This window comes from Penicillium longicatenatum (assembly GCF_028827895.1).
Source record: "Penicillium longicatenatum strain IBT 33135 chromosome Unknown contig_11_segment0_segment0, whole genome shotgun sequence".
In the NCBI taxonomy this organism is placed as follows: domain Eukaryota; kingdom Fungi; phylum Ascomycota; class Eurotiomycetes; order Eurotiales; family Aspergillaceae; genus Penicillium; species Penicillium longicatenatum.
The window spans coordinates 1848627-1874754 of record NW_026643117.1 but is presented as its reverse complement, the minus strand read 5'-3'; the positions used below and the strand labels follow the sequence as shown (position 1 = coordinate 1874754).

General features: G+C 49.3%; 7 protein-coding genes across 7 annotated transcripts; 3 read left to right on the top strand and 4 right to left on the bottom strand.

The window, feature by feature from the left end:
• Window positions 1-5016: 5016 nt before the first annotated feature.
• Window positions 5017-6358, bottom strand: N7484_000702 (camp independent regulatory protein; the record flags this gene model as incomplete). The annotated part of the gene is made up of 2 exons (XM_057111123.1): window positions 5017-5450; window positions 5506-6358. 2 exons carry the CDS (start codon window positions 6356-6358, stop codon window positions 5017-5019), a joined length of 1287 nt encoding a protein of 428 aa, XP_056978349.1.
• Window positions 6359-13450: 7092 nt separating this feature from the next.
• N7484_000701 (asparagine--tRNA ligase SLM5) lies at window positions 13451-15174 on the bottom strand (the record flags this gene model as incomplete). The annotated part of the gene is made up of 3 exons (XM_057111122.1): window positions 13451-14662; window positions 14733-14853; window positions 14918-15174. The coding sequence occupies 3 exons, from the start codon at window positions 15172-15174 to the stop codon at window positions 13451-13453; spliced, it is 1590 nt and encodes a 529-aa protein (XP_056978348.1).
• Window positions 15175-15702: 528 nt separating this feature from the next.
• N7484_000700 (RNA recognition motif domain-containing protein) lies at window positions 15703-18583 on the bottom strand (the record flags this gene model as incomplete). Its single annotated transcript, XM_057111121.1, has 2 exons — window positions 15703-18351; window positions 18410-18583. 2 exons carry the CDS (start codon window positions 18581-18583, stop codon window positions 15703-15705), a joined length of 2823 nt encoding a protein of 940 aa, XP_056978347.1.
• Window positions 18584-19118: 535 nt separating this feature from the next.
• N7484_000699 (putative histone acetyltransferase (MysT1)) lies at window positions 19119-20165 on the top strand (the record flags this gene model as incomplete). The annotated part of the gene is made up of 1 exon (XM_057111120.1): window positions 19119-20165. The coding sequence occupies one exon, from the start codon at window positions 19119-19121 to the stop codon at window positions 20163-20165; it is 1047 nt and encodes a 348-aa protein (XP_056978346.1).
• Window positions 20166-20483: 318 nt separating this feature from the next.
• On the bottom strand, window positions 20484-22462 carry N7484_000698 (chaperonin-containing T-complex subunit CCT6; the record flags this gene model as incomplete). The annotated part of the gene is made up of 7 exons (XM_057111119.1): window positions 20484-21710; window positions 21773-21946; window positions 22001-22021; window positions 22080-22121; window positions 22192-22213; window positions 22270-22364; window positions 22421-22462. 7 exons carry the CDS (start codon window positions 22460-22462, stop codon window positions 20484-20486), a joined length of 1623 nt encoding a protein of 540 aa, XP_056978345.1.
• A 337-nt stretch (window positions 22463-22799) lies between these two features.
• On the top strand, window positions 22800-24464 carry sik1 (snoRNP complex protein NOP56; the record flags this gene model as incomplete). Its single annotated transcript, XM_057111118.1, has 3 exons — window positions 22800-22963; window positions 23035-24154; window positions 24216-24464. The coding sequence occupies 3 exons, from the start codon at window positions 22800-22802 to the stop codon at window positions 24462-24464; spliced, it is 1533 nt and encodes a 510-aa protein (XP_056978344.1).
• Window positions 24465-25130: 666 nt separating this feature from the next.
• Window positions 25131-25973, top strand: N7484_000696 (uncharacterized protein; the record flags this gene model as incomplete). The annotated part of the gene is made up of 1 exon (XM_057111117.1): window positions 25131-25973. One exon carries the CDS (start codon window positions 25131-25133, stop codon window positions 25971-25973), a length of 843 nt encoding a protein of 280 aa, XP_056978343.1.
• Between the last annotated feature and the right edge of the window lie 155 nt (window positions 25974-26128).

The window sequence follows — 26128 nt, the reverse complement described above, 5'->3', positions numbered from 1 at the left end:
GGGTCGCAGATTTTTCTATTCCCCAGTCTCCAGGTTCTTTTTTTTTTTTTTTGCTTTTGTTCATTAAGGGAAGAAAAGAAGAAAAAAGCAAAAAGAAAAATAATTTCTTTCAACTAGGACTCGACTATAACCTATTACCCCCCAAGACATGTTGCATTAATATGACACATGAAGCCAGGGATGTAGAGTCGCATTCGCAACCACGGGTGACCGGCGGGTCTCAAATGAAGGTTGGTCCCGCTCAAACCCCATTTTGCTTGGGAACCGGACAGTGCGGAAACTGATGATGTTATAACAGTGGGCCTCCGTAATGTGGAGATCTAAACAATCTAATGACCCCTGTAATTACAATGCAACTAAGCTCATTCTCTTCTTTGTCAATGTAGCGCTTCGTGCGGATTCCAAAAAGATCCACATGACCTCGTGTACGAGTCGAGTAGGTTTGCCGAGAAGATGATCATGCACTGGATTGGCGGAAGATGCAGAGGCTGAGATCTTTGACCGTCTCCCACCAGCCAATAAGCCGCCCATTCAAGCGAGATTCACTCATTGTTCCACCGTGTGGGTCCTGACGGGCTAGAACGGCCCCCGAGGATTCCATTCTTTGAATTCTTGGGCGCAACGCGGGAAAGGAGGCTTGACGCCCAAGGACATCGCAAGCAAGCCACCTATAATAGTTCGCATTATACCAACCTTCCGCCGCATAAGCACCATCTGTTCATCACCGGTTGGCTCTCCCGAGTAAAAACCTCAAACATCCCAGATCGACAGTACTTGCACTAAATTTAAAAGTAAAACAACCTGAGGAACTCGCTTGAATGCTTGAATTGCATGACATAACGGGTAGCATATCCATGCTTGGCTCAACTTTTCCACCCGGCTAACGCCGAGCACCTAATGATAATAGCGCCAAAGGTCAGGACTGAGATTTCAAAGGGCAAAAGACTCATCGCCATGGCGATGCTCATCCCGACATCGCTCAATACTTTCTGTCCACGGACCAAGTCCGAACGGCCCAATAACAAGCCAGACAATTGTCATGATGAGCCCGCGGAAGAACTTAGCATTTCAGGGCTATGGAGATGTCCACTGAGCTCAATCCAATCCTCAAAAATTCCATTCCGAGAGAAAAAGGCGATCAATTCAGGTTTACCGCTGGTTAGGCTTCCGCTTACCCACTAGACAGCCCCATCGGCACCTTCCGATCGGACTCCCGCAGCTTGGACTGTCGGTTAAAAGAAATATGCTGCACATCGTGGGGGAGGGGCCAGGTGGCCCTATTCTAGGTCGCATGCCTCCCGTTTGCGCCATTTTCGAAGGCCGACACTAGGCACGATCCGGACATCAAGAGCGATCATGGTTTACCCGGTGAGAAAATTGGACTGAGAGTACTAGCGCACCGGATCGCATAGATAGCGCGTGGCGAGAGGGGGACGAGGGGGTTGTTTGATCCCGGTCTTACCGATCTCTGCTATGACTACAGTATACGAGTCCAGGACCCTAAATGAATGTGTTCTAAGCAGTACAGAGTATTTGAAAGGAACTGTAGAATCTATTTCAATGGATCCGGATTCGGCATACCCTCAAGTTCCATTTGATCTAGTTAGCACTAATTGAACGTGCGCAGGAACGATTGGGTATAGTTCTCATTGCTTTTGGGAAAAGGAATGCGTTGTCCAAGCACTCATTGTTCCAATCGTCTTCAGTCCATAGGTGCAAACTGTCAGTTCAATAGTGCGGCGGGACCAAGAATGATGTTTGTTCTATCTCCGCGGTGCGCTTTTCTTCATCGCATTGGCCCGAACAAGGTTTGTTAGATCAATCAATTCTTGTTCTCAATGTGAGCTGAACCTCTGTAGACTGTCGTACGACTCCACAGCCGCCGGGGCACACTCATGGTCCGTGGTAGCGCCCCAATAGGAGCCACATCTCGAGCTCTCCAGTTCTTCTGGACGCTGACGCGGCAATCGTGGAGGGGCTAGAATCGGTTCTACCATGTTTCTAGGCCTTGAAGTATTGGATAGGAACACATAGGCGATCGCTCCGCCAGATCCTTAATCAGGATCGGTGGCTGCATACTTAGCGCTGCGATTCGTGGCCCCAGGATGCCGGCCAAGTGTGATGAGCTGGGACGGAGTTTTCTCCGACACTGGTGCAACCACGGAGGTGACTTGGTCTCTCGCAAATTCATGTAACGGGTCATAAAAATAGGTTAAAGTAGTTCATGTGAGGGCCAGGTTATATCTTAACTTGATCGACTCGGCCCTTTCCTTCATCCCTTACAGTCCACTTGCGGGATGGCCCCCGGGGTTCAAAGAGCAAGGCAGCCAACAGCGACGAAAACCTGAAGATTCAGATGACATGTACTTGCATATGCAGAATCCACCCGGTCGAATGAGAGGATGCAGCACCATTTATTTACTTCTAATCCATCCGATTCTCATCATGACGAAACATATCACAGAGACAGCGATTGGGCTGGATGATCAGTAGAAAACGGCATTTGGCTAAGACATTTGGTATTGTTGGAGAAGCAAAGAGTCGGATGCATATGGCATTGAGAAGTAGGCTCACCTGTTCTCGATATCCGGTCTGCCAGGTTGAAAGCAAGATCAAATGGGACATGGCCTGGCCACTTTGACCCCGGCAATTCAGAGACACCGGCCTGGGATACTCACCTCTTTTCTTTGTCAGCTTGGAGTTGACCCAAGTATTCACATTTCCCAGTGGCAGGGTCTGCTTGCCTGCAGAAAGGCGAAAGAAGCTGAAGCCTGCATACAGCGAGAAAGGGTCAGGCTTACAGTAGAAGAAAAACAGAGGAGAGGGAGGAAGAGAGCTCGCAAGGTGGGTTGCTGACCCATCGATCTTGCCAAAGACCTAGTCCAACGGATTCCGCAAAATTCGCATTGAGACTGATATGAAAGGATTCTCTGGATTCATAGTATCACACTCATGCGGATGAAAATCCACAGTGAAAGATGTCATCTTGATTCACAAAGGAATATATTCGAGCCAACTTCCAGGAGCATCTCGGGACAGAAAGCTGATTTTATGTTACCAGATCCTACGGTATGACTGACCAGTTCAACTGCGACCACGAGACTACTTTAAAAGCAAGCAGATTTGAATTGACCAGGTCATCATTAAACGAAGAAATGAAGTGTTGACAATCATTCATCAAACGAGTGACATCTCCGAGAGGAACTCATCGTCCAAGTCTTGGTAGCTCGAACGCTGCTCCATATCATCCAGACGTTCTTCAGGAGGTCATTTCCGGTAGTCGAGTCCGGAAACAGGCTATTCCTTCACAAGAGGACATACTCCAACGAAAAGTCTTTTTTCAACACCATCAAGGATTTCTATCGCATTTGAAAGCACACAATATGTAAGGAAATCATTCATGTACTACTCGAGGGCAGAGCTGTTTGCCCAGGAATGTCCGGTGGATTGAATCAGCCTAATGTCTCACTGCAAAAGGGCTAGCAGCTCCCAATATCTATGATCAGGCTTTTCCTCGCTGGAACAGCCTGTGAGTATCGAGGACTCTATGACATATACTTTCATCTACGAAAGTCCGAAACCATCCATCATAACCCTTGCAAAACAGAACAAAGCGGGACCAAGCTTAATTCAGATATCACCCGTGAGTGAACTTTTGAATACCCAGTGCTTTCCTTCATCAAAAGAAGCAATATCTGTGACACTCTGGTTAGCTCACCTGCCACACATATGCTGAAATCGCCTGGATGATGAACCAATGCCGTCATGCCCTTCGAAGGTAAGAGGTATCAATTTATGAAAGTTCTAAGAACAGTGCAGGAAAACTCACTATAGGTCACTCCCTTGACAGCAAATGAAATTCACGGGGACAGGACACGATGACCACGAACGATAATACTTCCACACATTCTCTGTTATCCGAGCAATGTCTATCATTTAGACAGGTATCTCAAGAATATAATATGTACGGGATAGAGAAGGAAAACCAGTTTCAAATGCTGATAATAATCTCATCCGTCCAGTAAACTTCTTCACCAAGATTCCACTACATTTCAACGAGGACATTGACCAACACATCCACGATTACGAGGATCGTGAAATCAATTCCCGTCTGATGTCTTACGTCAATGTATCGGAAAACTACTTCAATTCCAGACTTTAAGGCTTCTCCATTTTCTACAGAGGCTATCCTCATCCATAAACTAGGGGATCAGTCTAGGCAATAGCTCGCACATCAGTCACCGCTTGCAATCGTCTCTACCTATCATCTCAACGCCATCAAGCAAGACACTTCTGAAAGGGGTTTGCAGAGGTCCTAGCATCAAATGTACCAGCATCTATACTCATCCTTAACGCACATTGTTTAACATTAAACAATGTATGCCAATGTTCCCCTCAAGGAATTGGACCGCAGCCAGCTTTCAAAAACCCTAGACCGTATTTCCGACCAAGAACATATTCCGGACGAATTGTATCATGTCCACCTAAAACATGAACACTTGTCCATTCTGATGGACGAAGATACTTCGTTCGAGTGCCAAGGGGAGACAGGAGGCTAGGTCTGCCATTGGATAAGGGATCTAGAAAGTGGTGAGGAGTTCCCGTTCGACCGCGACTACATTTACTCAGGATTTCCCGGGTAAAAGGGAGAAGTCATAAAGGTGGTTCAAAGGTATATGTAGTCTTCTACGGCGATTCAAATTTTCTTGACTTCAAGTTCATTGACGAAACCCGAATGCTAGGTATCCCATCCGTGTAGACCGATCCCAATGCATAAATGATGTGATAGAAGGTCCATGACCCATAGCCCATAACCTGATCATACATGTGGATAAAACAAATGCAGCCCCCGACCCATGCAATGCTAAAGAAAAACCACAAACATAATGGATATCACATGAAAAAGAACTCCGTAGCTCCCTGAATATAAATAAGACCGACAGCGCAGCAGAAAACGACGAGAAAGAGACTGGGGAAACAGTCTGAGAATTTTGAGTTGCGAAAGGACTTTGGCCATTACGCGATGAACACGCGGTCCAGCTGACGCAAAGCCCGCATGTCTTCTCCTCCAAATCCAATCTTCTCATTGGGAATATCTCGGGGTCCTTCGCCTACCGCACCGGGGCGAGCAGGGTTGGGACTACCCGGGCCTACGGGAGGGCCGGTTGAGGAGATCGGGGCCAGAGATGCACTAGCCATGAGGGTTCCAATACTAGGAACGGTACCCGGGGGACCGACCGGCTCAGCGGGTTTGGGGGGAGTACCGATGGGACCGAGTTGTTGCTTCAGCATGTGCGGGCTTTGCGCGATACCGTTGGGCTGTGGAGCGCCAGGTGCGGGAGCGACGCGGGGCGAGGCGAGACGGGGATCGGCCATGGGCTGCCCGTAACCTCGGGGGCTTCCTTGTTGGAGAGGCTCGTGCATTGTGCGAGGTGATCGACCAGGGTAACCTGGTGGGGGACCCGGCGGAAGGGTTGATTCGGGGTGAGGTGGACGATCGTACACCGGTGCGCCATGGGGAGGCGGGGGGGAGTGCATGGCCGTGGGCTGGGTGAGGGGCGGCTTGATGCGGGTGGCCATATGGTGGGGGACCATTGGCGCCAGGGACGAGTTGGGGATAGCCCGGACCGTAATGAACGGATACTGTTGGTGGTGTGGCCAAGGGTGTTGGAGGCCATGCATACGAGGGTTGTTGATACGAAGGTGCGTGGGTTGCACGAGGATACGGGCCGATGGGGTGAGGAGTGATGGGGTAAGCAGCTCCAGGCATGGGTCCACGAGTGACCACCGGAAGGTTCTGTTGATCGTTCACCGTTGACTCCGGATACAGGCCCTTCTGGGGTCGAACATGACGCAGGGCGGGATCCGTGGTGGGTTGTTGAAGAGACATGGCAGATGAGTGAGCGCGAGCGTAGTAGCTGATCAGGTGAAGGTGCTGGCCAGTGGAAGTTGTGATACTGAATGACTGTTTCATCAATCCATCGGGCTTGTACCGGTATCCATCAGGACCCTCGTCGGTGCCGTCACCTCGCTCCTCGTCGCTTCCTCTACTGTCCGGTGTCTTGCCCGTTCTAGGCATGGAGCCTTGTGAGACGCTGCCACCACCCCGCTTGCCTTCCATCTCCCGATATGTCAGAAAGCTGCCGGACACTCGGCTGGCGCTCCATGATTTGCCGTCTGTCCATCGGCGCATGCCCGCTTCTCGCTCATCCCAGACGAATACTGATCCCGATCTGATTGACTGTCGTTCCTTCTCAGAAAGACGCCTTTGTACTCGTGGCAGCAGACCAATGCGACAGGCCTCAAACAAGATGATGGCGTCCGCCGGTGTGCGGACGTGTCCGTAGTAAGTCTCCATCCAGCCTCTTAAGTCAACCGACGACCCAGATGGGTTAGTAACCTTCACGGCCAGGGTGATTCGACTGTTGAGATGAAATGGTAAGAGCAGGTAGACGACAAGACGCGACACCAAGTTGGGTTTGATCTTTTGCTTTTAATCTTCTTAGGCGAAGTGGAGCAAACAGACCAAATATGATTTAGATTCTCTGGGTCCTTTCTTTAATATCCCCGATCTGGAGTGAAGTAGGTGGGGGGGAGGGGGGGAGGAAAGGGAAAGAGTAAGAGTAGCAGTAGAGTTTCAGTGGAGAGGAGCGAGTATATAAGAAGAACCAGGATCCGAGTCAGTGATGATCGGGTATGGGGTAGGCTGAGTAGTGGATTAAGACCGGCGTTCTAGGTGGGTAAAGGCCGAGCTTTTTTACGTCACCTAACAGGGTTAGTGGGTTTGTAATTTGGTAAAACCTTTTTTTTTTTTCTTTTAAATAAGAATTTCTTTGAATTTGGAACCCCAAAAGGGAAAAAAGACTGCACGCCAACCTGCAGAGATTGGGTGTGGGGCAGTGGGTAGGGAAGAGTACAGAATGCCGACAGGAACACAAGGGGGACGAAAAAAAGGCTCAAAGAAACGGAGTGGGGGTAGACTCACTTTGGACCCCACAAGGTTTGGAAGGAGTGGGCTTAGGCCCCTCTATACTTGTCTCAGAGTTAATAGTTTTGAAAAATGAGAAGGAAATCCAGGGAAGAAAGGGAAAAAGTGGAAAATTGGAGAAACATGAAAATCCATAGGGATAACTGAAACAGGGGACTATCCTGGTTAAAAGGGGAACAATAGGGACTCATCAAAAGAAGGTTAAAAATAAGGGAACCGGACAGGTCAGAGACCCAGAAAAACTCAGAAAGCCCGAGTATACAGATTACCGGTATTACTATCAACCCAGATTTTATGGAACCACCAAATAATCAGAAAATTCAATTAAAATTAAATCCAGAATTAATCCGGGCGAAAATCCATTTCCGTGTAATACAATAGCCTGGGAAAACAGAGTTGGGTGGAGACAGGCAACTAAGGTTGAAAGATGGAGCAAATGACGATCCAAGATGTGATAGGCAGAGGAAAAAGAAACAAGGAAACGAAAATATCTGATTTGAAATCAACACTTTATCGGCATTGCTTATGCATGGGAACCTTGGTTATCAGGGAATTCCAAAATGAGCTCAAAGGTTGTGTTTAGTTGTGGCTGGTGTGGCACATGGTTGACTATACGGGCTTTGTGGCATTACGGAGCACGGAGTATATGGAGAATCAAAGATTAAGAAATCCGATTATCATGCAGCCTGGTATCTGCGTCAGACCTTCGCTCCCTTCACTAATTCCGTATGTAGACTTGTCTAACCTGTCCCAAGGTCGGTTCATCGGGGGCCGTGGCCCCCGACAGATGTATTATCCAAGCCCTTTTTTTGCTATCCAAAGAGAACAAGTGTTTTGATTCGTCATTCCAATACTGTTCTTGGAAGCTCTTGGAAAGGCCTTGGCTTAGGCCTTGGCTAAGCTTACGGTGGCTTGACAAGGATGGATTAAGTGGGGGGCAAAGACCCAGTAAGGTTAATTCTGAGCCTTGGCTTCACCCCTTTGCAAGGCAGCCCCATTCCAGGTGTGATGAGCACAAGCCATTAAAATGATTGAACCCAAAGTTACAATATTAATCTTAATCATAAAAATCAAAAAAGGGAAACGGCGAAACATAAAATTAAAGAAAAAGTTGTATTTTAAAAAAAGGCAAAAAAAAAAAAAATAGAAGACGGAAAAGGATGAAAGGGAAAAGGAAAATTAAAATTACAGTCAATGTGACTGGCCACGTACGTACGACAGGGAAATGATCTGTGTCAGATGCATTCTTAAGGTGGCGCTCTGATCGCGAAGGGAGAGAAAAAAAGAAAAAGAAAAAGTGGTTAGTGCGCGCTCACTGAAGCTTAAGCTTAATCCGACACGAGGCCGCTGAACTTTATGCTCGCTTAGAGAGACCGGATCCACCCCGGTCCATTTTCAGCTTCTGATTCTTCGATGCTTGGCATTTGGACTATCCCGGGTTAGGCAACACTGGATTACTTCGATATTGCGTTGGAATTATGCATTTTCTGCCAGTGGGGCGATACCCTTCACCTTTATTTTTTCTGTGATTCCGGCTTGGGTTGGGTCCGGGTCTTGGCATTACACGGAGCTCGGACTTTGTATTGACGAACGCCGACTCTCGTCACCACGGTTCCAATGGCTCGGAGAAGAGCGATATTCAAGAGATTCGTCAAGGTACGGATCAGGGTGACAAGAATGAGGCAAATCAAGGCCTAATCCACTTGCCTATTGGCATTTAGCACGGACGCGACCAAGGAAACTCCCTTCCAAGGTTAATCCCCCCCCCCCCCCCACCGATTCCAGATTAATGTCACTAATGCAACTTGTGCGGGTGTATCGGCATCAGCATCAGCCTCCTGGAACTTAAACGGCCAGAAATGCACTTTACCTAAAGAAGCATATCGGGAGTCGGGGAGATGAAAAAAAAAAAAAAAAAGGAAAAAGGAAAAAGCCACAGTGGCCACTAGTACCTCGTGACTCGTACTCGTATCAACGTGACGCGGCCGCGGTTTGGATTTTAACTATTAAAAGGCTTGAGTCAAGGAATAATGCACATAAAATCGTGACATATTCAAATATCTTTTCTGCCTAGGATATCCATGTCGGATCACTCCGTGGGATGTACAAAAAGATAAAAGATGCCACGTAATGGATCTTCGTGCTTAGGAACGATCATCACATCGGCAATGTAATAATGGCTCGTGGGGCCTCGAAGCTAACGTGCTTGGGAAGTACACACGACTTAACTTTGTTTCGTAACCCCAATTCCGAAGTCGAGACCTCGTAGCGACTTGCATTGGATTGATAAGGTTAAATGCCATGATAATTCCGAGGTCAGTTCGTGTTGGGATTTGTTTTATCCGCGATCTTCCATGGAACCCACCAAGCCCTATCGACCACCTTGCATGTGGCTAAGCTTGATACATACCATAGTCCTGGAAAGGTAAATAGAAGAAAAAAGACAAAAAAAAAAAAATTGAAAATGAAAATGAAAAAGGCTGTAACCAATAGTGGAGTCGGGTAGCCGAAGCGCCCAGGCACTGCAAAGCGCTAGATTGTCAGCGGAAGGGCTTTTAATTAATTATCTCGCAAAGCTCGCCTGGTGTTTCCGAAGCTTGCGCACGGGCCGGTCCTAGAGGTCCAGTTAAAGCGTATCGCCAACGGAGACCGGTTGCACAACTCAAATCACTCTAATAGGCTTCGGAGGCTGAACGAGCCGAGCTGATTATGTTCGCGTTCAACACGAAATAGCTTTATCGTAGAGGTCCATGTGTTCGGATTCGTCCCCCGGAGATGACCCCGATCGCATCCTAGGGCGTGTTAACCCATGGCCTGCATTGGATGTCTCACATGGCGCCGCAATTTGACATCACCGTGAACTTCCGTCAACCTGGTGGGTGGGAGGTGATGTCGTACTACTTTGCAAAAAGAAAGCTCGGGGAGAGATTTTCAAGGAAATGTAGCTGATATGAATGTAAATAGGACGAGGCATATGCAGCCGAGATTATCATTTATTAAACATTCAATGTGAAAACAATCAAAACTGTAATAAACTAGTATACGGTACACGGGTCAACCGTTAATTAAACATAACCTTTTATCGGCTGCTCAGGGTCCAAGCCGATCCGATCGCGTTCACGCGGAACGAGATAAATCCCACATTTTGTCAAAAACATAAAAAACATCAAACAATAATAATGATAATAAACATGTATCACGTAGATAATTACAATTCCTGCTATCAGCTTAGAACCACATGTTACACCCTTACTTGATGTACCATGTGCGAGATCTGTCGAGCTCTGTGCGCAGGCCCCTTGATGATCGCCCGAATTCCGCTCTGTACATCCGTCCTTCCCGCGGCTTTTACTGAATCCGGATAGTGTGTCGCAGGTATTCCTGGAGGATTATTTTTGGGGCCCGAGGTTCTACCGCAAGGCTGGAGCTTGCTATGTAGGCCAAGTACGGAGTAGTTTCATACTAAGTTATCTGTCAATGTCAGCAAAATCAGGTCGGAAAACAACATTAATAGGTGAAAAATGAATGCAGAATAGAATTTCAGCTCTATCCGATCATCCGAGAAAAAACACTCCTTTTCCCAGGTGGATCGACTCCACTGCTCGCTAAGCATATCGCTCGTAACTAGGCCCTTGCGGGCCAACCCGACAAGTTTGCCGACCGTGGTTCATGAGTTCTGTTCCATATGGCTTTTTATCATAGGGCGCGTACGTGCATATCTTACGAAGTCTTGTTTTCCGATGTGATATGCATTTAGGCAACACAGGAAATATATTGTTTTCGCAAGATTTTGTTGGTGCCCGAGCCTTTTTTTTTTTTTTTTTTTTCTTTGTTCAGCCATGGGTTATTGTTTTATTGTTATTACCTGCACCTTGATAATCTCCGACTCGTGGATCATCTAACGTGGCTGGAGACCAGGATGGGTAATATTGCGATTGCCTAAAAAGCAGATGATCTTACTGTATTTTACCCCCCTGGGGCGATGACGTACCCTTGCATGGGTCCGCACCCTAGAGCATTACTCAAGATCAACTTTACTTAAGATATGGTTGCGACGCGTACTGTATTGTCACGCATGGTTGCAACCCTGGAAATAAAGGTTGCCAAGATTTGATTCCGTGAAACGTCGCACGAGCTTATCTCCACTAACATAATTAAGGTCTATGATTTGGAGCATGATTGAGGAATGCGTTGGATTGTCTCATAGTCTTTCTATTTTATTTTATTTTATTTTATTTCTTGTTTTACACAAAGCCTACAGAATAGAGGCAAGAAGTCAGAGAAAAAGCAATAAACTTTTGTTGTTCAGCTTCCACATAGTCGACTCCTCTCCCGTTCGAGCGCAGATCACTGTACGTTTATTCCCAATAAGGTCCAAGCCTGGTCGCCGCCTACTGTATGTGCACCTGAGGTCTGGTTGCCTTCTAGGTGATGATAAATCAGAAAATACCCCTTCTTTCTCCTTCGCTTTCCCCTTCCGAAATCAAGGCCTCGCGAATACCTCTATCAAGAAGGCGATTCCCCTCCCTTTGCCAAGTCAAGAAAAAGGGTCAACGCCCCCCCTCTAGACCCTCCACAATTTGGGGTGGCAACTGTCATCCGCAAGCCTAAAAGCCAGTTTCGCTCTCCAGAACCATGGGAAGGGAAAGAGAAAAGTGGAGGGCCTCTTCTCGTTTCATCGCTAGTCTCACACTTTATGTTTTCTCAACCTCAGAATGCCCAAACGGGCGCTATGAGCCGACCGGTATGAGCCGACCGGTGTCTTACACATGAATCCAACATAAACCATGTGGCGCACGGTTTCTCTTTTTGACTTTATCGGGGAGTTTATTCAGCCGAATACGAAGAGATTACGACTGGGGCTGCTAGGGAGAAGTGTTACGTAGGAAAAAAAGGAAGAAATATTAATAGCGCATGGGTAATGTGATACGTCAAGGATCCCGGTGCATGACTCGTTTTCAGGCGGACAAAGCCCGAACATCTTCTGCTTATGCTTAACCCCGGTAAGGTTGGGTCCCCTTGGTCTGCCGATCCTGGCCGCCTGATTGGCATGGGGGTCGATGCTCTACGAAAGTCTTTTAGATTAAGGACAATGTACCCTGTTTGGATTCCTCTTGACTCCTAGGCGGCATTCCGATCCTGTGAGGCTGTACACGCACGCATAAATATTAAAGTATGCTCCCCCTTCTCAACGATGCAATTCTGCTTTAGGATTAGGGCATCTGAGATGCGTATGATAAATAACAACCAATAATTACCCGGGAAATGGATCCCCATGCCGAGACCTGCCGGACAAAATCCACGCCTACTTTCCAAGCGGTTAAGTCGGCCACAATCCCTCGGCATCTGTAAGCGAGCTCCGCAATGAACCACAGAATCACCTCGGATGGATGTCTTACACAATGGACTTAAGGGGGAAAACACAAAGAGTTAAATCCGAAATTAACGCGACCCACGGACCACGTTTTATGCTGACGGAGTCCTCCCTGCGACCTTCAGCTCGCATCCGCAGTCCAAAAGACGAGGACTCGCCTTTGGTGGCGCCCCATTTTTCTGATGTTTGGCTGCGGGCGTCTCCTACACTAGATTGCTTGGCCTTGCTTGGAACCGGTCCGAGTGTCCGTGGCCAGAATCCTTGTTCCAGGTGGGTTTGGGGCTAAAACTTACCATCACGGACTATACTTAACTAGCTACGGTAAGTCTTGCGCAACTAAGACGTACAGTAGTGGGATACCTAAAGTACGCATGCGAGACAAGAGAAATGAGACCAGCACGTGGTCGGACTCAATGTAGGTCCAGTCACAGTGATTGCGCCATTTCATCTAGTGATGTAGCTAAACAAGCGCACAATTAGTATTCCGTACATATCCGCAATCTACAGCCCTAGCCTGGTCTATCTCTCCATTGCTCGGCCCCCTAATTAATCGCTGGTTGGTTTACTCGCATATATCCGCTGATCTGACCATTAACTTCATGTAACTTGTTTCAAGAGCCTTGTTGATCACACGCGTATCTACACTAGTCCCACTGTTCCCGTTCACGATCTGATTTTGGCCCCAAAGTGCTGACATCCCTGTCTCGCCCCAATCGATTCAATCTTTACCTTATTTGGGCGGCCGGAGGATTAAGTCGCTTCAGCCCCCGGGTTCATCCGGGGGCAGTTTTAGCGTTGGAGCTTTGGTAAATCAACTACAAGGCTCTTCTGTTCCGTTGGGGGCCATGGGGCCTGGAATCCGATATGAATAATGATGCTTGTGTAGATCAAAAGGCTGAAACGTGATCTTGATCTATTGTTAGGCATGACTTTGTAGATATGATGTTGCCTAATGGGTCGGAGGGGCCTGTAATCAGAAAGTGGTGGGGCCTGCAGCAATCCATGGCAAGTCGAAGAATTTGAACATTGCGGTTATCTCTCTATAGTACATTTCTGAAATAGTATACATGATCCACTATCAGGTCAATTCAGCAGTCGGCTCGGCCAAAATACCGTGGGAATGCCACAACGTCGCGGACGCTGGAAACACCGGACAAGTAGCCCAAGAACCGATCAAAGCCAAGGCCAAAGCCTCCATGAGGTACTGAGCCCCACCGTCGAAGGTCGGCATACCACTGGAGGTGACTGAGGTCCTCGGTCGGGGAGAGGTGAGGGTACAATGGCTCCGTGGGCACATCCTCGGGGTCAAACACTCGGGGTTTGATCAGACCATGTTCGCGCATGTTCTTGATGAGGTTGGGCAGACGGTGCTCACGAAGAGAGCCACCAGCGACCTCACTGACCTCCGGGAACAGCAGATCGAAACACGCAACGGTTTCTCCCGGTGTGTTATTCTGCTCCGCATTGCCACACGATGGAGCCATATAGAAGGGCTTGACAGCTTTAGGATAGTCTGTGACGAAGACGGGGGTTCCTTGGAACAAAACCTCCACAATATACTTTTCATGCTCGGTCTGTAGGCCTCCATCCCAAGTGGGAGGGTATTCAAAGGAGGCACTATCTTCAGCGACGGCCCGCTGGAGCATTTCAATAGCTTTGGCATATGTAACACGGTGCCATGTAGGACCATCCATCAAGGCCGACCACCTCTGACGTAGACTCGCCTCCGCTTCGGGGTCGGACTTTTTCCCATCAGGAGATCGGTTGAAAGATAGGACATCTTGACCAGCGGTGGTATCGTACAGCCTGCGTGTCAAATCACGGAGCAGGAATTCCACCTGCCCGGTGAGCGCATTCAAATCCGACATGAAGTTGGCTTCCGCTTCCAGCATATAAAATTCACTTAAATGGCGCGGGGTATCACTCTTCTCCGCCCGGAACACTGGCGTCAGTGTCCAGACGTTACCAAGTTCAGCAGCATAGGCTTCGAGATGTAGTTGAGACGATACTGTGAGGTACTTGGGTGACCGGAAGAAGTGCTCGGTCTCGGGATCGGCGGCGGCACCACGCGGGAGCAAGGTAAATGTTTCGCCAGCTCCTTCACAGTCAGAGGATGTAATTATCGGCGGTTGCACTTGCGCAAAGCCTCCATTGGGGTAGGAATGGAAGACGTTGCCCAGCTGGAATAGACATTCGGAGCGGAACCGGGCAAGCACTGAGTTTAAAGGCGTTCGCAAGCGCAGATGGGGGATCTGACGCAAGAAATCGGGACCTTGGTATTTCGTTTGGATGGGATATGTCTGTGAATGAGAGTGGACAATCAGTCTAGGAGTTCGTCTCCGTGGGGGCTGCGCAAGGAAAGCTGCCAACCTCTGGGTCCATTGCGCCGGCAATTTCCACGCCAGTCACTTCCAGCTCATGAGTCTGTGTTTTGCCTGGTGGAGAAGCCTTCCATATTCCGGTCATTGTAACTGCAGAACCTGTGGATAGACTAGAGAGGACAATCTCAAGTTAGTTGATCGAACACAGCCTTCGTCACAGGCGGGCAAGCTTACTCGGCTGCTAGTTCTGGCTTCATGAGTGCCTGTACCAATTCGACGGTGGAGCCATCGGAGACGCCGGCGAAAGCGATCTTCTTCTGTTTGCGAAGAGAGCGAATAAAACCATTCACCTTGATCTCCTGGTTCTCCAACCTACAAGGTGCATCTTTCCCCGATTGGAGAATCTGGGCACATCGCAGTACCCGAGATCTGGCTGTCGCATTCTGGTTAAATCTGGCGACAGATGTGGTGAAAGCTCGTCGCCATTGCATGGCTGTATTGCGCGTTGCGGTTGGTGATCGGAAGTTGCGCGCGGAATGGAAAAACTGGGGAGCTGCCGCCTCCGATCGGCGACGTCTGAAGTGCTTTCTGATAACGACTTTGAGTCCAAAGCAAATAAGTTCTGTCACGTTTTGATTGTAAAATAAATATTAAATTGAGGTGGGGAGCCAGCCTAACAGTACCTCATAAGCTTCTAATCAACGGTTTGTGCCAATGTGCCTTGGTGTAAATCAACACGATTTTTAAGGTGCGATCTCGGGAGCTATATATCTAGTCGGTGGACACCTTGGTAGGACATCTTGTAGGTAGTATGTGAACAGCATTCAAAGAACTATATGAACCTAGGGATATTTAAAAGTAACTTTAATTGAGTGAGATTGACTAAATCCAAATTGACAAACAATAAGCCTTGAAAGAGGGGAATTTGTTACTGAGATATTGAAAAATCCGGAAATAAGAAAACAAAAGAATGATCATAGAGCTAAACTTGGGAAACGCAAATTAGACGTAGATCAATATCACCCCCGACCCTGGTGTGCATAAGCTTTGCGCTCCTCTTCAATCATTTCAATGGCATCAAAGAGATTGCCATTGGATGCAGCAGCATATATAGTCATCCGGGACCGACCACCATCCTCGACACTCCCATACCCCATGTCGATTAGAGAAGAAACACAATCTTCAATGCCCTCGTCTTGCCTGTCGTTTACACTCGCCTCGTGCGGAGTGGATTGGGAAGCCTCTTCAACAGGGAAGCTCCCAGGGATACTGTGCTGCGACGATGGTCGGGACCGCTCGCGTTCCCTTCTGTCCAGTCGAGCCCACGTGTCTAACTCGCTGGTGGGACGGGCAGTTGTGCGAAGTGGTTGTCTCTCACTGGCTCGACGTCGCAGAGGGGTACCGAAAGCCTCGTCAAGGACACGCGGTTTAGAAGTGCTCTGCCTCAGCGGAGTAAACGTGGTAGTGCTTGCACGACGCAGACCAGGGCCGGCATGATCATGATTGCCTCGAGTGGTGCGAGACCGGTGGGGAAGATCTCCTGTGAATGTAGGAATGCTGTCATTATTATTGGCAGTTAGAGTTATGGGAACAGGTCCAGGCGCATGACGCTGGTGCTGGGTCGCCAAATGTTGAGCTTCCAGTTGAGAAACAGGTGGGAACCGGCTCATCTCTGATTCCGGATTCAAATCAAAAGAGATGTCATGTTCATCCTTAGACTTGCCTTGCTGCCAATGCCCCTTCATTATGGAAGGTTGCTGAGCCCGCGGAGCACAGGCAGACTCGTCAATAGAGAGATCAATCAGTGGAGATGACGCCGCCGCTTCCGCCGACTGGAGGGCAGTCTTGTCTGCATTTTGAGACTGAGATCCTATAGGCTCGTTGGCAGACTGATTCGATACCTGGAAAGAGACAGATTTTCGCCGCTTAATTGATTTACTCTGCTTTTGCTCCACCTCGGAACCAGGGGTCTTTGAACCTGATTTATGTTGAGAGGGGTGCTGATTGGGAGCATATACCAAACCTTGAATGGGCATAGCGTCACTGAATTCAAGGTTGATCGCATGGCCGTCAATGTGCGTACCCTGCAAGGCATCCATAGCGGCCATGGCAGGGTGAATAGAAGGGAAATGCAGGTAGCCAAAGCCTGCATGTTTGCCTGACACAGCATCCAATGGAAGATCCACTGTGACAAGGAAACCCTTTGAGGCAAAGACATCTTGGATGGTTCTTTCAGTGACGTTGAACCCGACATTGCCAATGAATAAGGTCTTATTTCCAGGCTCTGCTGTTTGAGTGTCCCCCATTTTCAAATGATGATCTAATGAGGGTACTGGTAGGGGACCAGGTCGATGGGTTGAGGATGAGATAGGGGGTATGCCGTTCACCCCTGCCAACCAAGGAGAGATTGCGCCAAGGTCAGAGTGCTGCGTTTTTGGAGGGGGAGGGGGAGGATGAGCGTGGTGGTCAACAGAGCGAGGTTGCGGCATATGGTGAGGTACGAATGAAGGATAATAGGGTGGAGGATAAAAAGTCGAGGTGTATCCCCCAGTTCGTGGCAAGGAGTATTGAAGGTTCGGCACAGAATCAAGACCGTAACGATGAAAGGAAGACGGAGGTTGAGGGTAGAAAGGCTGATATGCACCAGCAGTTCTGGCATCGGAAGTCGTAGCTTGGCTGCTCGTTGCAAGTTCTGCCATTGATGCGAGATCATATCCCATAGAGGATTTCTCCTCGGATTTAGAATCCGCGGCATGAGGCTCGGTGGCCTGAGAATTAATCGACGCGGAAGGCGCATTGCTTACACCATTGGCGGCAGAAGTGGGGGGAGTATTTGATCCATCAGATGGGTCGTTCATCCCCCGAGGTGCAGCTCGTCCAAACTCATGCTCAAAGGCTGCAAATAAGGTTCGACCAACTTCGTTAAATTCAGAAGCCATCATTCGAAAGCCTTCAGCGGCATTTTCAGCCACAGGCCGCCCAGCATGAATGGCTTCTTCTGCCCATTGTCGTCCGTTATCCGGTATGTTGTTAAAAGCGGCTCTCACGTGAACTTCAAGTGTGGTAAGCAGAGCTTGCAGGGATGCGCCAATGTTCTCGGGCAGATGCCTCTGGGCATCACGAACTTGACGCTGCAATTCTGGCAGTCTTGTCCTTAGCTCAGATTGAACCATATTGGCCCCGTTAGTTAAGTGGTGCAGGATTTGTGCCGCAAGAGCCTCAGCTCCCTGAGGCATTCTTTGTGAATTGGTATTTGTCGAGGGCTCAGGGGCAGGTGAGGGTTCAGCTTGAGGCGCTCTCTCCGCAGGCTCTTCCGTTGAGCCAAGAATATTGGCCAACTCGGCCTCGAATGCTGCGAGCAAAGGCCGAGAGTCATCACCGGGGGCAGTAGTAGCACTGTGGTGATTCAAAGTGGGCTTCTCGCTAGCTGAAGTACCTGCTGTAGGCTCCGCCATCATCGGTGCATCGTTTTTTGTTTCGGGAATCTTATGATCAGGGGAAGATTGATTCTCAAATCGCTTCCACAGTTCAGTCACCGACTTTGACCGACGAATATCAAATATGTGCATCGGCTCTGGTTCATCTTGGGGGAGCTGGGTAGGCTCATGCCGAGACCAAATCTCCAGGGGCTCATCTAGGCGCTGGGCAAGCTCGAGAGAAGACCCAACCTATAGCAGTAGAGTTAGGGACCTGATACAGGAGGAGAAGCTTTGGTGTGGGGCCTACCGTAATCTGATCGCCATCATCGTCATCTAGGTAAGTTAACCTCGCCCGGGGATGATTTGAGGCGATGTTATCATAATCAGAGGCTGAGATCTGAACTTCCCGAATACCAGAGGGCTCTACTGGCTTCGAAGGTGGGGACACTTGCTGATCCTTTATCTGGAAGGGCTTCAACATATTGGAAAAGGTGTGATCTAGCTCACGAGAGAGTGGGGAAGTAACACGGGAAGGGTACGGGATATCACTTGGGGCAAGAGGCTTCGGTCATGAGAATCCGCAATATTAGAGGGGAGACAGAATAGATATCATGGGATGAGTTGATTGTTGCTGCCTAAGACAGCCAGAATACTCCTTTGATAGGGGCGAAAGTAGATGCAAGGATGGGATTCAGGATGATTTCACTCTTTGTACATCAGCAGGCAACAGCGGATAAGATAAAAGCTTTCCCCACCTGACCTGCGCTGACTCAGCGCATGAATTTCGATTTCGTTGCAAGTCAAGCCAGGGATTCTGTTTATGGGCGAATGAGGCATCCCTCTTAGGTTTGACTCTCCAATGTTGGCTCGACCTAATTGCTATCATATCTATACCAAAGGATCCTGGCTGGTATGGTGATGCCAATGGCTGGTCCACTGAACACACTTCTTGAACCTTAGCTAGCGCGCGACGTCCATTCATTACTACACCTTTCCCCGCAACCTCCAGCCTATCAATGGCGACAAGTACCTCCGCTTCGCGACTACAAAGTCCGGGCGACCGCAATCTCAAAAATGTCGTGCTAGGAGACATCCTTTTCAAGCCATGGTACCAGTCCATCTACCCCGAAGACTTGGTCGCGAAAGACGCCGATCGTCTCTATGTTTGTCGCTGGTGCTTTCGATATTCCTGCGACAACGAGATTTTCGCGGCACACACTCAAGTTTGTGAGCACCGTATTACACCACCTGGCACGAAAGTGTACGACCACGGCGGATATGCAGTTTGGGAGGTAGATGGGGAGGAACATAAGCTCTTCGGGCAGAACCTGTCCCTATTCGCAAAACTATTCCTCGACCACAAGACTGTATTTTTTGATGTCGCGACGTTCCTCTACTATATCCTGACATTTACCGATCCGGTAAATGCAGAGAACTACCATGTACTCGGTTTCTACTCCCAAGAAAAGCTCTCCTGGGACGCAAACAACCTCGCCTGCATCTGCGTCTTTCCACCTTACCAACACAGGCAGCTTGGGAAGCTTTTGATGGGTGTGAGCTATAAACTTAGTGGCTGGGATTCGCCCGGTGGATATATCGGTGGTCCGGAGAAACCACTGAGTGATTTGGGCCAAAAGAGCTACAATCGGTTTTGGGCCGAGCGAATCGCAAGATATTTACTACGCGGCAAGCACGGAGAAGATGCTTCCCAGATCACCCCCAACAAATCAAACTCTCCTTCGAAACGCAAGAAACTACAGCGTGAAATCATGACCGTGGAAGAGATTGGTCTTGCCACTGGCATGTTGACAGAAGATGTTATTACTGCTGTCAAGAGTATGGGTGTTGCTCAACCGGAGAAGAAGCGCAAACTGAGCCGGCTTATGGGAGACAATGAAGCTGAACAGGGCCCCAAGATGATGATCCGTAAGTCAGATGTTTGGAATTGGGCCAAGACACACCATCTTTCACTGGACGATCCCGTGAGGGAAGAAGGCTTCATTAGGAGATTCCAGTCTAGGAATATATCAGGGGGTGACGAGAGCAGTCTGGAAGAGGACTGAAATGAGCTCATGGACGCAGTCTTCTAACGATAGTTGAGATATTACTGTTCTTATGATAATGATAATTACTTCAATGAGGATTGATGCTACATACCAGGTAATCTAATACGTGGAAGATCCGTAACTCGGGCTTCATTTATAGCGTTTGGAAGCTTCCTTCTCGTTCCAATTATCGTACGGAGATTAGTTTCGTTTCTTTGCATATTCTTGCGTGCATTCTTTTTTTATTTTTGCTAGTAGACTGTACTTTCAAGCACTAAGTCCTAGCTCCATCGAATTCTTTACATGAGTTGCCGGGCATCGTCAATCAATGGCATATTACTCCTCCTGAGGGCCAGGTCCACTGGGCTTGCTCATTTGCCGGGCCTTCAACAACTCGTCACAGAGGAGGAGGTTAGCAGCAATGCCAGTGCTGGAGGCGACGCAGTTTCGCAGAACACGGTACGAATCAAAAACACCCTGCTGCACAGGGTCCATCGGCTCGCCAGTGTTCAGGTCTAGGCCAACAATGTTACCATCGTCACACTCGCCCTGCAGAGCAGCCAAAGAATCCTGGATATCGTGACCAGAATTGGCAGCCAGAGTCTTAGGAATGATCAAGAGAGCATCGGCAAAGGCATCGACACCATACTTGGCCTTGCCCTTAACGGTCTTCCGGAAAACATCGGACTTGAGGTGAGTGGCACAGGAAACCTGGAAGGCACCGGCACCGGGGATAACACAACCGTCGACAATGGTGTTGTAGACGGAGCGCAGACCGTCACGAACAGCATCCTTGACCTGAGCGATAGTGTGTGCGTTGGGACCCTTGATGAGAATGGTCACTGACTTAGGATCCTTAACCTCCTCAACGAAAGTGTACTTCTCCTCACCAAGCTGGTGCTCGTAGACCAGACCGGCCCAGCCGAGAACTTCGGGAGTCATGTCCTCCACGCTGTTTTGGGCAACACCACCGCAAACCAGCTGTAGACGCTCCATGTTTCTCCGCTTGGCGCGGCGAAGAGCCATGATGCCGTTCTTGACCAGGATGTCCAAGCTAAGAGGGTCGATACCCTTCTGGTTAATCACAACGAATCCCTTCTTCGGGTCATTGCCGCAGACCTGCTTCTTGAGATCCACAATTTTCTGCAGCTTCGCATCGACGAACTTGCGCTCGCTCTCCACCAACTTGTCACGCTGCTCAGCAGTAGAGTAGTAGAAGCCAGAGTTGATCTCAGACTTCTCGTACTCCAAGCTGACGTTCAGGGTCAGGATGAAGGCGTTCTCCACACGCTTAGGCATATCGGGGTGACGAGCACCGTGATCCAAAGCCAGACCACGGATAAGCTGGGTGTCAGAAGATGTGCGGTGTTGCATGGTCATGATCTCCACCATGTGCAAATCGGGCTTCTCGGGGGCGCGGTGGATGGCAAGCACGGCATCGACAATGTCAGGGGTAAGCTTCTCGGCGAGGGCGTTATTCAACTTAGTGGAAAGAGAGGTGCGAGCGACGGAGAGGAGGAGCTCTCGGTCAATGGTGCGCTCCAGCTTGAATTGGTCGAGGTACTGAAACCATCATGTTAGACTCAATAATCATAGCCAGTCAAGCATACATGTCAATAAAATACCTTCAAAGCCTCTGTCTTCGCAACCTCGTAGCCATCGGTGATCACTCGGGGGTGCAGACCCTCCGAAATGAAACGGTCTGCCTGCTTCATAAGCTCCCCTACGGAGAGCACGACCGATGTTGTTCCATCACCAGTGATATCATCTTGTGCGGTTGCTGCGCGGGCAATCATAACCTTTCATCCTTATCAGCGGGGATTGAATATTCGTTCGGGGAAGTATTGCCTTACAGCCGTGGGGTTTTGAATTTGCTGCTGAGTGTTAGCATCTCTGTTCTGCAGCACGCGGACCATTAGGGGTGCAACCAACCATTTCACGAAGCAAAACATTTCCGTCCTTTGTCAATTTGATCTGTCATCGTGCCATTGTATTAGATATCTCAATCGGCAGCATTCCAAAGGATAAGAGGGAGGTTGCATACTCCGCCAGAACCATCCACCAGCCTAGAAGTTGTGTCAGCTATATCGAGACTTTCACCTGCTTGAAAATTGAGACTTACATCTTCAGGGTTCCCGAAGGACCCAGATTGGACTTGAGGACATCTTGAAGACCTTCTGCAGCACTGATGTTGACCTTCAGGGCCTCTCCTCTCCGCTAGATGAAATGTTAGTGCGGGCCACGGAGGGGTCAAATATATAAGAATTGCATACCCGGGACTCCGCCTTCGGGTTAAGTAGCTGAGTTGCAGACATATCTGCTGTGATGAATGAATGAACAAGAGCTCAGCTCAAACAATAAAGCAATAGTACTGAGAATAGGAGGGGAGCTTGTTCAACCCGTGGACAGGAGTGGGCAGGCGTAGCGGGAAGGCGGTGAGGCCAGTGGTTTTTGCCCACAGTCACCGATTCGTCGCACTAGATTGGGTTAGCGGCGAAAAAAAGCTCTCGATTTTCGACTTCTCTTCCGCTCTCTAGAACGACCGCACCAACAACATCGTGTCGAACCCTCAAGTCGCTTGTGGGCCCCGGTTGTTGCAATTGTTATTTTGGTCATCTAGCGCCTGATACGACCGGAATTAAAAAAAACGACATGGCCGACTACCTTCTCTTCGAGAGCCCTATTGGCTACTCGCTCTTCAAGGTCGCCCTCCAGGGTGACGCTGTGGGCAACCGCCTGAAGGAAGTTCAGGAGGGTGTCAACGATCTTGCTAAGTTCGGAAAGATGATTGACCTCGCCAGTTTCCTTCCCTTCGAGTACGTTTTAAGTCTGGGATCTTCGCCCACAAATTTTACTCCTCGAGGAATTCCTCGCTAACCCACCGCAGAAACAACAAGCAGGCCCTTGGTGAGATCAACGATGTCTCTGAGGGTGTCGCCTCGGAGACTCTCATTTCTTTCCTGGAATTGAACCTCCCTAAGCCGAGCAAGAAGAAGAAGGTTGTGCTGGGTCTTTGCGACAAGGGTCTTGCTGGAAGCATCAAGTCTGCCTTCGATTTCGTCGACTGCGAGACCGGTGACACTAGTGAGGTTGTGCAGGATCTTCTTCGTGGTATTCGCCAGCACTTCAGCAAGCTGCTGAAGGAGCTCCGTGAGGGTGACATGGACACCGCCCAGCTTGGTCTGGGTCACGCCTACTCGCGTGCCAAGGTTAAGTTCTCCGTTCAGCGTGACGACAACCACATCATTCAGGCCATTGCTATCCTCGATCAGCTTGACAAGGCCATCAACACTTTTGCCATGCGTGTCCGCGAGTGGTACTCGTGGCACTTCCCCGAGCTGGTCAAGATTGTCTCTGACAACCAGCGCTACGCCGAGATTGCCCTTTTCGTCCAGGATAAGAAGAACCTCAACGACGAGAGCCTGCACGATATTGCTGCTCTCGTGGAGGACGACAAGGATGTTGCTCAGAACATCATTGATGCCGCTAAGCACAGTATGGGTCAGGATATTTCTGAGTCCGACATGGAGAACGTCACTGCCTTCGCCGGCCGTGTTGTCAGCCTTGCAAAGTACCGCAAGTCTCTCTACCAGTACCTGGTGTCCAAGATGAGCGTCGTTGCCCCCAACCTTGCCGCCTTGATCGGAGAGGTCGTTGCTGCTCGCTTGATCTCCCACGCTGGTAGCTTGACCAACCTGTCCAAGTACCCCGCTTCTACCGTCCAGATTCTGGGTGCCGAGAAGGCCTTGTTCCGCGCCTTGAAGACCAAGGGTAACACCCCCAAGTATGGTCTCTTGTACCACTCTACCTTCATTGGCCGCGCTGGTCCTAAGAACAAGGGCCGCATCTCGCGTTTCCTTGCCAACAAGTGCTCCATTGCTTCCCGTATCGACAACTTCTCTGATGAGCCCAACACCAAGTTCGGTGAGGCCTTGAAGCATCAGGTTGAGGAGCGCCTGGAGTTCTACGCCACTGGCGCCGCCCCTACTAAGAACGAAGTTGCCATGGTATGTTCAAATCTACATCTTACACTGGGAAATCGGGTTTATTCTAACATTGCTTCAACAGAAAAACGCCATGGATGCTGTTCTGGCCGGTATGGATGATGTGAACGGCAGCGATGATGAGATGGAGGACGTCTCCCCCAAGAAAGAGAAGAAGGACAAGAAGGAAAAGAAGGAGAAGAAGGAGAAGTCCGACAAGAGCGACAAGAAGAAGAAGCGCAAGTCCGAGGGTGGCGAGGGCGAGTCCGAGAAGAAGAAGAAGCGCAAGCACGACGCCGATGCTGAGCCTTCTAAGAAGAAGCAGAAGGCGTAAAAGTGCTTTTTCTTTGGAACTGGGAGTCTTTGTCACGGCGTTGGGATTTCTTTCATAACTTTTCATATCTGTTCAATCTTGTTCACGACTCGATGGGCTCGGGCATCTGTAAATTATTCGATTTAGGCCATCATTGGCAATAAGATTTGCTCTTTCCTGTGTGCCTGCGCTTGTGTATTACATTTGCATGACTTGATGAGACTGATAGTCCCAACTCTCCCCCATAAATACAAGTGCATGGATCGTACTTTGTAGAGTTGTCAGCAAAGGTGAGACCCGGGCGCTGATGATGGAGAAGCGTAGTATGAGAATAAAGTGACTTCCTATATTGAAGGGCTGATTTGTGAGGTATCTCAGGTAAATGACCTGAACATGGGGGGGTTACTAAATAAGGGATAGTACAGTCGCTGAAGAATATGCGGGACAATCCCATGGAACCTTGGAAGAATATTCCATTTTGTACAACCGCGATTGGTCCCGCATCTGCAGACTGCACACCCAATGACCCCTCACTCAATCCTGATCTCCGCACTCTACCATGTGGATCGCTGCATGATGGGTTTACCCTTCTAGCCCTGTTGTATGGGGGCCAGTTCTCTTACTCTCATGATCAACGCGACTTGGGTCCCTTCGAGATCTTCCCGCATGTTCATCTCCAGCCCCACGATGACGACAGACCTCCCGAAATACTTCTCGCCCAAGCGCAAACGAGAATCTTCCGAGTCCGATTACTACAGTCCATCGGCATCCCCGACATCAACGGTCTCTATCGCGAGTCTGCAAGAAACTAGGTTTCGGGAGGAGGAGGTCGGACGCCACAGCCCTCGAGCCGCAGTGGCGGGTCGATTTGGGGAACTAGCAATCCGGGGTGAACGTCTCACGAACCTGGGGCATCTAAATGCAGACGTTCCCCCCGAGCCAAGTATAATACCACCAGAACAAGGGATTAGCGCCACAGGCAAGCCCAGGAATATGCCCGGGGCTTGGCCAGCCGACAATGAGGCAAGTAAGGTGCCTGACTACCAGACGACACCTGAGCTGCTCACCCCATATACAAATGATACCCCTACTGCCCCATCTGTATCTCCATCCAAAAGGAATTCACTACACCCGCGCAAACAGCTTCAACCCAGCTCTCCATCAAAACACCGCAAGCAACGACTTTCACCCCCTCCTGCCGATGTGTCGAAGGAAGACCCTTTCACCTGGCATGATTATGAGATAACGGGGCATGATCCAACGGATCCCACGGACGACGGCTATGGGATCAATGGTGTAGGTTTTAAGCCTACTGCGGCGATTGCGTGGGCACGGTCTCAAAAACGGCAGAAGCAAGTCGCCGAATGGAAGACTCGTGAAGCACGAGAGGCTCGGGAGAAGCGGAGACAACGACGACATGAGAGCGAGAACCTGGACAGAGTCCAAGGCTTCCGACAAAGCTCCATCCCGAAACGTGTCAAATTCGATGTCGAAGCCGAAATATCTAGCAGGAATATTTCCCCATCATAGCATATAATAGGCATATAGCGCCAGGCGAGAAGCCGGTGCATCCAGGAGCAGCTGATGATCTTTTGATTTATTCGACCCGCAAGTTTGATTTTTGGGGGGAAATTGGGAAAGCTATGATACACAAATGATTTGATGACATGATAGCCACACTCCTC